At 41.4% G+C, this 15,654-nt stretch overlaps 1 protein-coding gene across 4 annotated transcripts in view; it reads left to right on the top strand.

Moving 5' to 3' along the window:
- Positions 1-15,654, top strand: part of chchd7 (coiled-coil-helix-coiled-coil-helix domain containing 7) — a 51,218-nt gene that overhangs the window by 25,027 nt on the left and 10,537 nt on the right. Inside the window, exons 4-5 of one of the 4 annotated variants that reach the window (XR_004928927.1) lie at positions 10,110-10,290; positions 11,394-11,506. Coding sequence is in view for 2 of the 4 variants with exons in the window: in XM_036130270.1 (XP_035986163.1) it covers positions 10,110-10,214 (105 nt within the window). In the remaining 2 variants the exon portion in view is untranslated. Of the gene's footprint in view, positions 1-2,757; positions 2,958-10,109; positions 10,363-11,393; positions 11,507-15,654 lie in introns of those variants that run through there. The other 3 variants (XR_004928926.1, XM_036130270.1, XM_036130271.1) reach the window with 3 other exon arrangements.

The following is a 15,654-nucleotide window of genomic DNA, read 5'->3' as shown; positions in this document are numbered from 1 at the left end:
CTTGGTTCAAATGCTGTTCCTCATCCTCCTCATCACTTGTGCTGGATTCTGAAGAACCCAGTAGATTGCTGAAAAATGTGTTGGTGTTCTGCTGATGCTCTACAGGCTTGTCTTGGGCATCAGTGGAGACCTCATTTTCACCTGAATTTTTCTGTCTCATTTTCTTTTTGACATCAAGGACCAATGTTTGAACCATGCTTTGGATCTTAAAGGCTTCATCTGGGGGCAAGAACTTAAGTTTCTTAAATCTGGGATCTAAAGCAGCAGTAAGTACAACAGTATTTGAGGATTGAGGCTGACACATAAATAGTCCTTCCCATCTTGTTGTGATCTGTGCCATCACTTCAGCTTGGTATGACTGAGCTGGTGCAGTCTCAAAAACTTGGGTCTGTATGGACTTCTTGAGGCTTTGCACAAGTTGTGGAAGTGCAGAAAGAGTAACGTAGTCTTGCCCACTCAGAAACACCGTTGCTTCTTCAAATGGCTGAAGAGCCTTGCTTATCTCCTCTATAATATTCCACTGCTCTGGCTTAAGATCAAGGTAGTGTTTTCCTCGTGGTGTCAATGCTGGGTCAGATAGTGCAGCAGTTATCGGCCATCTTTGCTCCAGCAGCCTACACAGCATGTGGAAAGTACTGTTCCAACGAGTGCTTACATCTTGTATGAGCATGTGTGATGCTGTGCCCATTTGCTGTTGCTTATCCTTCAGCTTTGTGCAAGCCAGTTCACTTTTTTTAAAATGTTCAACAAGACATCTTGCAGCTGCCACACACTTTGAGATGCTCTGGTTGCTCTTCAGAGCATTCTGTACCACCAAGTTCAGGGTGTGCCCTGCACATCGCACAGATGCCCACTTATGCTTTTCTGCCAAAATCTTCACTGCTGCTACAATATTGGCACCATTGTCGTGGACGACAGCTCTGACTTTCTCAGGTGGAACATCAAACTTTGCAATAACCTCCTCAAGCCACTCTGCAATGTTTGCTGCTGTGTGTCTTTCTTCAAGTGGCATTGTTGTCAGGGTGTGGGACTTCATTTTCCAGTCCTCTCCAAGAAAGTGGCATGTCACTCCAAGATATGCCTCTGTGGCAACACTTGTCCAAATGTCTGCTGTGAGAGCAATGCTGTCTGTCTCTTTTAGGATGTTTTTCAATTTGTCTTTGATTTCTTCATACTTTTTCTCCATCATTTTTACAAAGTAGGTTCTGGAAGGAGGGGTATAATTTGGATTGAAGGTGGAGATCATCTTCTGGAATCCTTCATCTTCCACCACGGACAGCGGTCGCATGTCTGTGATGATCATATTTAAAATGCTGTTTGTGAACTCAGCTGCTTGAACAACCGAACATCCTGGAACCCTTTGAACAAAGCTGTCCAACGTATGACTCTTCGGTTCACTGAAAAGAAGCACAATGTAATGATTATTTGTTTATTCCTTGTTATGAATTAAATATATTTCAAGTGCACTAATTTGGATATTATAACATTTAATATTATTAAGTTGGAATCTGCACTGACAGCTCATCTGCCATGATAGCAGCTTTAGTTTCAGTTTTATTTTATTTATGGATTTAAGGCTTTCATTTATGTGTGAGTTTTGAGGATGCTTTAATTAAAAGCATTATTTTTAACCATCACAGAAAAATCTAAATGCAGTGAAATGGTTTTTTATGTATTGGAAAACAGAATGTAATCTATATGTTAGGAAAAAAATAAACTCTTACTCAAAATGTAAAGGTTTGAGTTTGTACAGAGTTCTGCAGCCTTAACTAGTCATGATAAAATGCAAAAATGTTGCTATTTTTATTAAAACGATGCTATTATTTATTCTTGATTGCTTAGGTATAAACAAATATAGAATTACTACAAAAAATATTAATCAAAATTTCTAATTCATACATAACAGTAGCGAGAAGAAAAGATTGTAACTTTTCAGGTTGGAAAGACACCATTAAATAAATGCTTTTCAGCTTATGCCTGTAATCTGTTGCTGCGTATTTTTATTAACAAACTTACATTAAGTCCTGCATAATTTCTCTCAGTTCCACCCTCACATACAATTTACACTACACCCGGTTAAGTAACCGCTATGTTTAAGCGGTAGATGTAACGTTAGCAAAATAATGTGCCTCAATTTACATCTATAACATGGCAGATTATCACACAACGTAGTTAGCAAAGAGAACATAAACGTTACCTGTTGGCAGCCGTGTATGAGTTGGATGCATGTAGCGGGTGTTTTCTCTTCAGATGCTGCAACATTGATGTCGTGCTGTTGTGGTACGCCAATTCTGCTTTGCAGTGGATGCATTGCGCTGTGTTGTCCTTTCTGTTTAGTCTAAAATGTTCCCAAACTTTTGACATTTTTTGTCGCTTTCGGGGTTCTCCTTCTGAGCATTCTCCGGTTCCCTCCATAGCTACAAACTTAGCACAGGCGCTAACGGAAGTGGTAGCGTTGTGCAACACAAAAACCCTCCGGCTAGACCAGTGTGCTGCGTATTTAACAGCATTGCTTATTACAATACAATAAATTTAGCGAAGCTTCGAGGCAGATAAATTTCCTCGAGGATTTTTTGTAATCGAGTTACTCGAGTTACTCGATGAATCGTTTCAGCCCTAATGTAATCATTTTATTTCTATCAAGTTACAGGTATTTGGTTTGTTTAAGAGTTTGCTTTCAGAAAGGTTTTGTTGTATTTAACCTTAGACAGGAATAACAAATGGTTCTCTCAAATAAGGAATGTCTCCCTTATCCAGCTGTGCATGAAGCTGGTGAGTAATTACCATCTGCAATTCCAATTGTTTCCTTCTTTGCTTTTAACCTCCTGACCCTTTTCAACCCCCATGTTGTAAATTCCTGAAACCTCCTGACCCAATCCCCCTGACCCTTTTCTTTTGATGAGTGACAATAAAGACAAGAGGACAGAAATGACCCGACACAGACGATCCCAAACTCTCAGGGAGTGAAGTTCTCCGTTTGGGTTTATCCTCTGTCCTCTTCTATAGAACAGTCTAAACTTGTGTTGTGTGCTTTTCGTTCTAGGATAAAAGGGGTTATCTTTAATAACCCTAACACCTTATATTTAATAGACCACATTTAATTGTTTTATTTTTAGGTTCAAGGTGAACCGTACTGATTTCTATTAGATTTTTATGATTTGTTCCTTTTAGATCAGTTTTTGATCTGTTAAGTTTTGGCCGTGGGAAAGACACCGTCTCAATAGGATAATGGGTTGGTAACAGTGTTGTAGTACTCGAGTCCGAGACTCGAACTCGAGTCCGAGTCATTAGCTAAATTTAGAGACCGTGACTTGACTTGGACTTGAGCACTGATGACTCGAACTTGGACTCGGACTCCTACATTCAGATCATTCTGACTCGGAAATTGAGAAAAAGACTCAACATTTTTTATATCATTAGGCTATAATTTTAATATGTCATTAGAATATTATTTGGTGTATGATTTTATTATCTAAATGGCGTACCGCGCACGTGACGTCACCATCTCATGAGCAACGCCCCTAACCGCTAAGGTTGGGCAAACAGTGTGAGAGCGCACGTAGCAACCAGCCATTACACATGCAACAGATACAACGATATGACCGACTTTTTCGCTGTTAAACTTTCACAAGAGTATGTCCAGGCGCCCATTTTACTGGTAGAACTGTGGAACAACATACAAACGTTCAGCTCAAACGATGGCTTGAGTGTCGAGGTCTTAGAAAGACTGGAAAACGGGCCGAGTTGATAGAAAGGTAAGTCAATGTTTTTCTCCTGCTTGGCGTTCATGGCGTCATCGGCCATTTTTTTCTGTTTGTAGTCACCGTCCAGGAATCGGTATAAATTGTCCGGCCCGCCGAACAATTTAGTCCGGTCTGGTGGCCATGCATTATCATTATCCAAAGGCTGTATCTCCTCGCTGCATCGACCGATCTGCACTAGATTTTTTGTGAGTCATGGGGGAACGCTGCCGAACGCGTTTGTGGGAATCGCCCGGTGGACAGGCGAGGAAAATGCGTGACAGCATCTGCGGTGGCGGGCGGCCGGCGGTGTGCGAACCCCGCCCGCCGGCCGGCACTGCGGCGGTGGCCATTAGGCCGGAGCGCACTTGGCTGCGAGTGCCGATCGATGCCGCTTGCGGCTTTAACATCCTTCTTATGCGGGCTATCAGCGTACCTCGAGTCGCTGTTGCACGTTCCATAACAACAATGTTTAAAAACCATGGTTAGGAGACGTCTTAGACTTGGAAAAAGCAGTCGTTTTACCGAGTAAAACCAAGGGTAACTACAGCGAAAGAGTGGAGGAAAACGCATATTTGCCCTACATGTACCACGTGATATGACGTCACGTTCTAAAAATAGCTTGCTCGCGGAACACCATTATTAGTGCAATGGAATGTTACTGCTTCATGTCATACATCACACGTCACGGCATGTTCCTACAACGAACTTGGATCAATAGTGACTCGACTCGGACTTGACTCTGATTTTTTTTAATGACTTGGACTTGACTCGGACTTGAACACTGGAGACTCGAACCTGGACTCGGACTCGAGGCATAGTGACTTGACTACAACACTGGTGGGTAACAGTGCAGAAGCTGCAGAGAGGTGTGTTAAACTACGGCTCTGCTTCCTGGTCTGGACCCTGGGTTGTCAGCATTTAGGAGAACTAAGAAATCTGGCCAGAATCCTAGAAAGAAAAGCTGCACCATCCAAAGTTGGATGGATGCCGTCTCTCCGGATCAGACCAGGTTTTCCCCAGAAAGTTTGCCAGTTATCAATGTAGCCCACGTCGTTTTCAGGACACCACCTAGACAACCAGCGGTTGAATGATGACATGCGGCTAAACATGTCATCACTGGTCAGATCAGGCAGGGGACCAGAGAAAATTACGGAGTCCGACATTGTTTTAGCAAACTCACACACCGAAGCGACACCAACTTTAGTGACCTCCGATCGGTGTTACCAGGTGTCATTACTGCCAGCGTGAATAACAATCTTACTGTATTTACGCTTATCCTTAGCCAGCAGTTTCAGGTAAGATTCTATGTCTTCTGTTCTGGCCCCTGGCAGGCATTTAACTATGGTCCCTGGTGTCTCTAGTGCCACGTTTCTGACTATTGAGCTCCCGAACACCAGGATCGGCTTCTCAGCGGGTGTGTCGCTGAGTGGGGAAAATTTGTTAGAAACGCAGATGGGTTGGTGGTGAACTGGGGGCTGAAATCTAGAGCTATGCTTCCTACGAACCGTCACCCAGCCGGCCTGGATACCCGGCTGCTCGGGTGCTTCTGGAGGACCACTAAGTGTAGTAACACTAGGTCTATGTGGCTCCGCGCTAGCAAAGGGGCGGCTATCAGCTGTTTTAGAGCCGGGTCTCTAATTCTGACACCCTTGCCTCCAAAGCTACAAAAACACTACATTTATTACAAGTACCATTATCACTAAAGGAGGCAGAGGAATAACTAAACATCTGACACAGAGAGCAGGAGATAAGGGGAGACTTAGTCAGAGACGGAGAAGCTGGAGTAATAGTAGGAGAGGAAGCCATTGTGGAGCTAAAGCTAGGCTAGTGCCCTTTTACCACGCCAAGAGAGCAAACTGTGTGAAAGACGAGGAGTTCCCAAGCGCAATGTGCAGCAACAGAAAATGTTTTAAAAGTGCTTATGTGGCAACGCGAACGTTAAAATACCTCTGACATAACATTGTTGAACGAAGAGACGTAGAAGTAACCTGACGCCGCCAGATAGATTTGCTCCGCATATCCATCTGGAAACCTTCCGTTGAAGTAATTTTGGGAAGGGGCGAAAATACTGGTTAGCTGATTGGCCTATGTTGGTGATAGACAAGCCAAATAAACCAATCAGATCAACGAAGCATATGACGTACTCGTCAACATGCTTCGTCGACGCTCGTAACAGAGTGACGACGAAAACACAACCACAAGCCAAGCTACTCTTGTTGCTGCAGGTAAAGGCTCGTTAGCTCAGCAAATAAATACTCTGTAATTCCGATAAAACTTGCTCGATAGCCACGCTAACGCTAGTTTCATCGGCTGAAGCCGCTATGTTCTTTAGACTGAACTGTCGCGCTTCTGGTTGCGTCACACCTCAACCCGCCTCAAAGCCAACGCTGATTGGACGTTCGTTTGGTGAACGGCTCCAAATTTTCTTTAACGGAGAGTAGCCAGACTGATCTGCGAGTGAAACCTTGAAAGCTCGCGAGATCAGGATGGTCTCACGAGGCTAACGTAGAAGTAGAGTTGAGAAAGAATAGATAGAAAAAAGATGTTAAAATTCCGAAAAAGATCTGGAATTTACCGGGACACATTAAATACAGAAGCCAGGGACCGGCATGTTGACAAAATCAGCATTATTAATAATTTGGATCCATATGAAGTTCCAAACAATGAGTGGAGCGCCCACGAAGACTTGTTGCCACTGTTTTGCATATCGGACGTCTTCGGCTACCTTGTTTGTGGTGTGAGAGCCTATACTTTAGAACAGTTCCTAAGCTACAAGTCCTTGGAGTCTCATGTGCAGTTTACGAATGGATGGGTTCAGGAGCTGCAGATCTTAAAGCCAGCAAACAGTGGGAACACAGTAATTCGTACAAAGGTAAGCTGTGCTCAGATGGGCTCTGGCACCTGCTAACCGTTAGTGCTAACAACCACTCACGCATGTAATGTATTTTTAACTAGCTGCTATGTGTTTCAAAGGTTTAGTTAGTAACGTTACCTGCCAACCCTCCCTAAACCCTCCTGGTTTCTCACGTATTTGAGCCTTTTCCCGGTGCCGTTTTCGTATTTATGTGCATGTATGTTGTGTCGCGGTTGAAGGAAAGAAACAATGTAGGCTATAAAATAAAACCGTGCATCTTTAACTTACCTGAATGAAAATGCAGGGAACACACTCTCATTGACATCGGGATACTGTGGAAAGTTATGATCGTTAGTCTTAAAGCCGCGATCCAAGCAAGCCGACGACTCCGTGGTTGTGCCTCCAGGCAGGAAAGCAGTGGAAAGTTAACCCATTTTCTATGTTTTTCCCATGCCGATCATGTGTTGCGCTGTTACAGCCCACAATACAGCAATGGTTTACCATGGTTGAAATCAAGTTAAGGTGAAATTAATCAAATTAAAACACGGCTGAGAGAGAGAGTACAGTACGCGGTAGTCATAGGCAGTAGTCTGAGTAGCGGCGGCGGAGGCAATGAACGTGGCGGCCACACAAAGTAATACGTCATGACGCCCAAGCCCTATTATGACATATTATCTCGTAATTATGACATGTTATCTCTTAATTATGAGAAAGGATCTCATAATTACGAGATAAGATGTCATAATTACGAGATCAGGATCTCGTAATTATGAGATAAGCTGTCTGATTTTTTTCTTTTTTTTTCTTTTTTCTTTGGTGAATGCAATACGCTTCCGTACCATCCAAGTGGATGCAACTTGAAATTATTTGCCATGTTATTTATCTTTTTATTATTTATTTATTTTCCTTTTGACATATGAGATCCTGATCTCGTAATTATGACATCTTATCTTGTAATTATTAGAAAAAATAGCATAATATTGAGATCAGGATCTTGTAATTTTGACATCTTATCTCATAATTATGACATATTATCTCGTAATTATGAGAAAAGATCTCATAATTACGAGATAAGATGTCATAATTACGGGATCAGGATCTCGTAATTATATAAGCTGTCTGATTTTTTTTTTTTTCTTTGGTGAATGCAATACGCTTCCGTAGGATGAATATGAAAGTAAGAAATTTATGAACGGAAAAGGTTGTGATTTGCCTTGTATGTTCATAGGATGGATTTATATTGAATGTGACAGGGAGCCAGTGGCAGTAATGTAGCACAGGTGTGAAGTGGGAAGTAGATTATGTAATGATGCAAGCTGCTGTCTTTTGTTGTAGTTGCAGTTTATGGAGGGTATTCTGGGGGACAGGGAGAGGTGAGTGGACTGTGAACCAGGTTGCCAAAAGTGTGAAGGAAGATCTTGCTTAATCCTTGCAAAGAAAGGAAGTTAACATGGATGTGTTATAGACGTGGAAAGTGATAGAGAGGTCTGTCCAGGATGATGCCAAGGCTCTTAAGGTGAAAGGTGGGAGATATACAGGAATTATCAATGCATATTGTAAAACTGCCAGATTTAGCAAGTGTGGTACATAATGTGGCACGATGTGCACGGCCCACTGAATATATGAGCTGACTAAAAAAATTTTCAATCAAATTGATTATTTTTGATTTAACCCGATCTATAATCAAATTATTTTAACACTTTTTATATTCATTTCTATGTTTGCTCCACATTTTAATTTGCAATATGCCTAGTATGTTAAATCTTTCTTTAATCTTTTCAAATTCTATCCCACCTTAGGGCTGGACGATATAGAAAAAAAGCTTATCGATTTAAAAAAAAAATGCATATTGATCGATGTTGATAATTTTTGAAAATATTTAAAACCATATTTTATGTGCAGCTCTGCCTGGACATTTTATGATATTGCTAAATTATTTAATTTTAATAAAGAACACAAATACAGAATTCCAATTAAATCTTTATTTAACCAACTTTTTTAACCATAACAGAATTTTTTTAAAGAAAAATAACTTAAGAGACCTGAGTTATGTTATTAAATAATGACAAAAAATAAACTAAAGTGACCAGTAAAATGACCAAAATAAATATACCAAATAAATAAGTAAAATAGCATATTTAGGTGGGATTAGCACATTAGTTTCTTCTCAGGTTTCATAATTGAGAGGCTGACGCAGGGCTGAGGTCCGAGGTTTGTGGCGTGTAAGGAAGCAGATTGCAGCTCATTTTGCACTGATTCTCTGCACTAGTTGCACAATTTAGGGAGCGCTGTTAGAGAAAAACTTGCGTCCCGGAACTTTATATCGCGGATCAAGAGTGGCGAGTAATTGTTTGAAGCTAGGTTTTTCCACAGCAGCATATCCATCACGTTACTGCATGCGTCATGTCCTTACACCGCTTGGACACTTTTTCATTTTATCACAAAGAAGGGAGCCCAGTTTAGCTGCTGTACCTGCTTTGTTTTGGAAGAACTGACGCGGTGTCGCGCGAGGCTGCACAGCTCGCGCTGCTGCAGGTGTGAGCGGCTGAGCGGCTTACGTGATGAAACAAGTTGGTTGCGTTACCAGACTTTGTTTTTACCGGTTCCTTGCAAGTTTTACAAATCACTGGTTTATTTCTGTCAGACTGGCGAACTAGTAAAAGCCCGTTTTGGGACCGTTTCCTCCGCCGCTCCTTGCTGCGACATATTCACATGCTCTGTGTTGTGGTTTGAGAGGGTGGCGCTTTGTGACGGCGTGCCTGGGTCCGCCATTACGATTGGTCGAGAGGAAGTAGTGACTGTAGCATCAACTAATATGATAGGCTGAAAGGAAGGAAGGAAAACTCTATCGAAGTTTTATCAACCCTATTTTTTCCTATTGCGCCACACGTCTATCGATCGATATATATTGTTATTGAATTATCGTCCAGCCCTATCCTAAATCCTCTTTCATGCTCATATTTCAGACATTTCAATGAAACAAGTTCTATTGTTTCTTCCTCCCCACAGTGGTCACTACTCCCTGTATTATGCTTTTGTATTTTCAAAAGTGTACTATTAAGTCCTGTATACTCAAATCTTAGTCTTGTTATTAATCTTTTCTCCCTTTCCTTGTCATTTTGATCCCATTAAACCATCTTCCTGTTCTTTCCCGTCTCATCTTTTCTGCTATTCTTTTTCTTTCTGATTGATGATCATTTGTTTACTGTCTAATTTTCTTTTATGTACTGTAAAGTTCTACCTCTAGTTGGGTGTATTACACCCTTTGTGGTGCGTAGCACCAACTACTGCACAGGAGTGACCTGTTATTGTGACGTCAATTATCTGGGGGGAAATCAGATTTCAGGGATCTGATGTCCCTGAAATCTGATCCCATTGCCCCACCCTTCCGTCTTGTTCCACCCCTGATAGCAACTCGCATTAGCATTTTATGTTAACACTGACATCCATGCATCTTGGGAAGTGTTGGTAGGTGATCAGTAAAGTTCATATGTATGTTGTTTTCTTTGCAGCACGACATAATGGTGCAGAGGAGAAGAGATGGTGTTAAACCTGAAATGCCCACTGCTGCAGAGAGGCTAGAAATCCTGAATGCCATTGGGGGCAAACCCTACTAACAGTGAACACCATCACAAAGATGCTGCGGACAGTTGGCCTGCGGAGATGTGGAGATCCTGATACACTGCAGTGACTGTAAGGAACAGGCATATGCTGGAAGCTATAACTGACAGTCAAAGAGGACATTAAAGTTGAGATATAAAGCTGTTTGTTTTGATTCAATTGCCAAAAAAGTCAGTTTTACAAAAGTACCGCTGTAAAAAGCTCATAATGAGTCACTGCCAGGACTCATGAAACAAAGTTTAATTTTACGAGCTAATTAACCTAAATAAAGGACTTTTATAATAATAATAATCATACTCAGAGCTCTCAATTCTCACACAATGACCCTGTGACACACGCACTTCCCTGACTTCACATGCACACGTATTTCTTTTGCATAAAAATAACAATAGGCCATATAGGCTGTACATGATCTATTCACAATGTCCATTCAGAGCTCAGTCTAAACCCCTCCTTCTGCGGAGCTGTTTCGGTTTCTTTCAGAGCTTGTGGTCATCAGTAATTCCTGCTGCTGTTTGGGTTAACTGGTCTTAACCAGTGTTGAAATTAAGTCTGTATGGTCTGGTACTAAGTATGCAGGAGCCAGGAGGTGAGAGTAGATGCCAGATAAAGCCTAAAACCATTCGGAACCGGTCAAGGTTACACATTGGATCAGAAAACAGATCCTCTAACCAGATGCAGTCTAAGTAAGTAGGTAAACTTTATTTATAAAGCACATTTCACAGATAAAAATCACAAAGTGCTTTACAAAGTAATAAATACTAAATAGAAATATCCCAAGAACAGCTTATAATGAAAACATCAAGAATACATACATTTTCTTTTCTAAACAAAAGTGTTTTCAACTGCTTTCTAAAGGATTCAACAGGGTCGGCCACACGGAGAGACAGGGGCAGGGCATTCCACAATCTGTGGTCTACAGCTTGGAAGGACGGGTCCCCTCAAGTTTTAAACCGGGTCTTAGGGACCTTCAGAAGGTTTTGGCCCAAGGGCCGCAGAGTGTGGCCAGAAGAGTATGGGGTTAAATGGTCTGAGATGTAATGGGGGGCCTGTCCATTAAAAGCTCTAAAAGTCAAAACTAAAGTTTTAAAATCAATTCTACATTTGACTGGCAGCCAATGTAAAGAGGATAAAACCGGTGTGAATTGAGCCCTTCTGTTTGTTGCCATCAACAGCCTTGCTGCAGCATTCTGGACCAACTGGAGACGAGTGACTGCTGATTTGTTAAAAGTAATAAAAAGAGAGTTACAATATTCTACACGACAGGGAATAAAAGCATGAATAAACATCTCCAAGTCCGATTTGAAAATGATTGCACTCAATTTAGAGACATTTCTGAAGTGATAAAAGCAATTTTTAACTAAACGTTTTGAATGGGAATCCAGGGACATCGACTGATCAAAAAGAACACCAGTTTCTTAGACTGGGCTGGGATGAGGAGCCCAGGGAACCGAGGTGTTGTTTGATCACAGAAACTTTATGTTCTGGAGCAATGATCAGAGTTTCAGTCTTATTAGAGTTCAACCGAAGACAGTTATTTGTAAACTTAGGTGCCGATATTTCTGAAATCAAATCTGGGGACATTTCTAGCTCGTACATAAAAAGCAATACATCTCATCACGATGAAATTGGGAAATGGGACAGTAATGGTTTCATTTATTTTTACATATTTTTTTGTATTTAAACAACAAAAATCAAGTGTAAAAGCCTGGAATGTGCCTCTCCACACTTTCAGTATATCCTAAGATTAATAAAATGAATAAATCAACAGTTTACAGTTAATAGAAAGCTAGAAGTATGTCTCTGGGTTGGGGGAAAGTGGTGGGGGTGGGAGTGCAGGGGTCAAGGGTGGTTAGCAGTTCCTTTCAATTTTGTGGGGCCCAAAGAGCTCAGCTGCCCTCTAAGGGGAGAGTGACATGAGGGGAAAAAACCCAGTAAATACAAACATTTATTCTATGCCTGTGGCTGTCTGTGGAAACAGAGTTCCCCCACCTCTTCAAAAAAGTGCAACAAATACTCATTCTGTTCACGTCTACATACCTATGAGCAATAGGTTTTTCTGTGTTAACATCAAAACCAAGTAGCGGTCAAGCTTGCAGGTAAAGGGTGATATATGTTTATTTTATTGTCACCTGACCGCATCAGGAGCCTATGCATCTCAAAGTAGCAGATTAATTTCTCCCACTAATGGGCTATAAGCACAGCTCCACTACTTCCTGAACATCAGCAGCTCTTTTGTTTCCTGTCTTTCATTACTGGACAAGGTGATTAATCCAGGTGTGTCTGACTGGTTACTGACGTCAGACACACCTGGATTAATCAGTCTGTCCAGTAATGAAAGGCAGGAAGCAAAAGAGCTGCTGAAGTTCAGGAAGAAGTGGAGCTGTGGATAGAGCCTGTTTTGGACAAGAAAATGGGTTATGGTGATGTGAGGTGAAAAGGTGTTAAAAATGTTCCAAAGAGCACAGACTTGGAAATCCCCTTGACATGAATGCAAGTGATTGTGTGTGTAGTGCAGCAGCATGTATAAACTTACACAAAGTGTGTAGAACTACATTATGTGTATGGTAGTAGTTGATGTGCAAGTATATTATTTGCTCCTATAAGGTGAGTTAACACCAGTCAGTTAGTCAGCTAACATGAGATAATCTCTGGTTTCTTCAAGGCCTTCTGTGTCTGGAGAGCCATCAGCCACGGTATCCAGAGGTCTGGATAAAATAAGAGGAGAAGAGGATATATTATGTGCAGAACTGAAAATTTTAAAACACAAGAAAAAATACAACTAAACTGCCACAGTTTCATTCTGCCACAGCAAGGAAAGTGCAGTGAAACTCAGAAAGAGGTTATATCCTTGGGCAATTGGGCTACTCAACTCAAACCTGAGTCACTCTGTTTTACATAGCATACTTTGCACACTACATCACTTAATACTTTACTTTATCACTCAAATATGTCAAAGCTTTATCACCAGAACTTTATTAATACGTACCATACTTTGTAAATATGTGAAACTGAAATTTTAACTGAACAGGGTCTGAGGCAGTGGCCCTGGTAATTTGGATGAAATAATAGAAAAGAAGACAAGTAAACAGGAAAAAACCGTGTGGTAAACCTTGTCAAAGATTTTAGCCAAATTTAACCATTGGACAGCAGAAAAGGCTAAACATTAACACAATGTATATAATCCAAGAATGTCTGTTATTATTAATTATTATTATCATCTCTTACTCCATTCTCAGATCATGCAGATCTGATCTCATTCAGCTTTCCTGTTACTGACTCCTAATTTTCCATGAGGAACTTTCATATATCCAAACTAAACAGTAGAAAAGCACACCTAAGCCTGGAAGTCTATGCTCATAAATCACAACCATAAATCAGCAAAACAACTTATAACTATCTGAAATATAAACTAAAGGTCACCAATCAGTTCTAAAACATCTTTAGACGAACCCTTGTTGATCCCTGGAGGACCACTGTACTAGATTAGCGCCTTACAAGGAGTTTTCAATCATTCTGTTACATTTTATCCGAGTATTTTTTACTCATGCGAGCAGCAACTCATGGTCATAACACAGGGCAGCTCCCCATCAGTTGCCACAGGTTGTGACAACAAACTTCTACTTCTTCTGTTTTAAAAGTGGTGCACTCTTCTTCTTCTTTGTGTTTTAATGGCAGCTGACATTCAAAAGGATCATTACCGCTTGTCTAGTGGTGCGCTTTGTTCCTCGTCTTTATGTTAACAGCAGCGCAGCTGGCTATCGTAACAGCTGTTTCAGCACACAACATGCTCACGCACTCTTTCTACCGTAATATGAGTCTACACACAACATTTTCCCCCTCATTCGGACGGTAAAATCGGGGACATTTCTGGGGACAGCTTTAGCCGGGGACAGGTGGTCCAAAATGGGGACTGTCGCCGGAAATCGGGGACATCTGGTCACTCTGTTGTAAGCCACTCCCTAATACAAGCAATACAATTTAATAGGTCATCTAACTTGTTAAACTTTGAGTCGTTAAAAGAGAAGTACAATTGAATTTCATCAGCGTATAAATAAGACACATTTTAAAGCTGCTAATAGTCTTCCCAAGGGTGCTGGTGTACAAAAGAAACAAAAGTGGGCATAGGACCAAGCCCTGAGGAACACCATGCAACAGAGGTGTGACTTCAGATAAACTATTCAAAAACATACTGTTATTCAGATATGAAGAAAACCACTTAAGAACAGTACCAGAAAAATTCTACCTTATTTTGTAGTCAATGTGTCAGAAATGTATTGTTACACCCCCTCCATATAAGGGTTCAGAGGAGGTAACATAAAACTGTCTAGAGAAGTGGAGTGGCATGTGAAATGGTTTATTTACAAGGAAGGGTTTTAGAATAACCGAAACACAATACTCTTAACTCAATTAATAGAACCACAGAAAGGGGCTAATGATTTTAGGGATGTTGAATACAAAATAAAATGCATAAGGTTCAACGGGTCACGTTAATGATAACTCAAACCACCCAAGAGGACTAATAGATAAAATAAAAGTACACACAAAAGGAGCCTCAAAACCTCCCAAACAAGAGCTATGAGCCACTACAAGGTCAAGCTTCAACCAAAACAAAACAGCTTAACAACCCAATGCAACCAAACAGCAAAGGCGGGGAAAAGACAACTTCACAAGTAGCTTCCTACTAGCTATCTTCCCCCTGAAGGAATGAGTCCAAAAGTCTTTTATATGGTGCAGGTAGGCCTCATCAGCGGCCTGATTGGCATGGCAGTCCTCTGCTGGTCCAATGCGGTCGCAGCTCCTTGGCAGCCAATCAGGAAGGTGTTCTCCCACAGTGGAATCTGCATAATTAATAGAAGCCTGCACAGTCTCAAGAGGCCAGAGGCCGTAACATTTATGGTCAACCGTATCAAAAGCTAAGAACAGATCCAATAAAAGCAACACAGTGTACTGACCAGAGTCTGCAGCCATCAATATATAATTAGACACTTTTAAAGGTATACTATGCAACCGGTGTTGATTTTCCAGCGAGGCTCCCCCCAGAGGGCGAAAGTAAAAGTGCACTGTCGTAAAGATGCTCAGCTGTTCTGGTTTCTCCGTCAAGCCAGGCGCGGTTGTTTTGAGCTTAGCAGACAGGTGAACGCAACGAAAAGTCGAAAAAAACGGCAGTACAAACAATGACTAACACAGTGAAGGTATGAACATGCAGAGAGAGAGAGAGAAACCATTCCAATGTTACTTACAATCGCATCAGCAGAAGCGCAAGGTCCGTGTCAGCCTTGCAGCCTTCTTTTTCTTTTAGCTCTCGCCATTCGGAAAAAGCTTGCCCGATGTTCACCCGTGTACGACTACTCTCTCTGTCCAGAGCCCTTTTCCTCTTTCTTGCCTGCTCCAACATGGGCTTTCACTGTTTTCTCGCTGGTTCCGCCATGATAA

This window comes from Fundulus heteroclitus, unplaced genomic scaffold (assembly GCF_011125445.2).
Source record: "Fundulus heteroclitus isolate FHET01 unplaced genomic scaffold, MU-UCD_Fhet_4.1 scaffold_320, whole genome shotgun sequence".
Lineage (NCBI taxonomy): Eukaryota > Metazoa > Chordata > Actinopteri > Cyprinodontiformes > Fundulidae > Fundulus > Fundulus heteroclitus.
The sequence above is the reverse complement of the archived record's forward strand: the minus strand, read 5'-3'. Positions and strand labels throughout refer to the sequence as shown.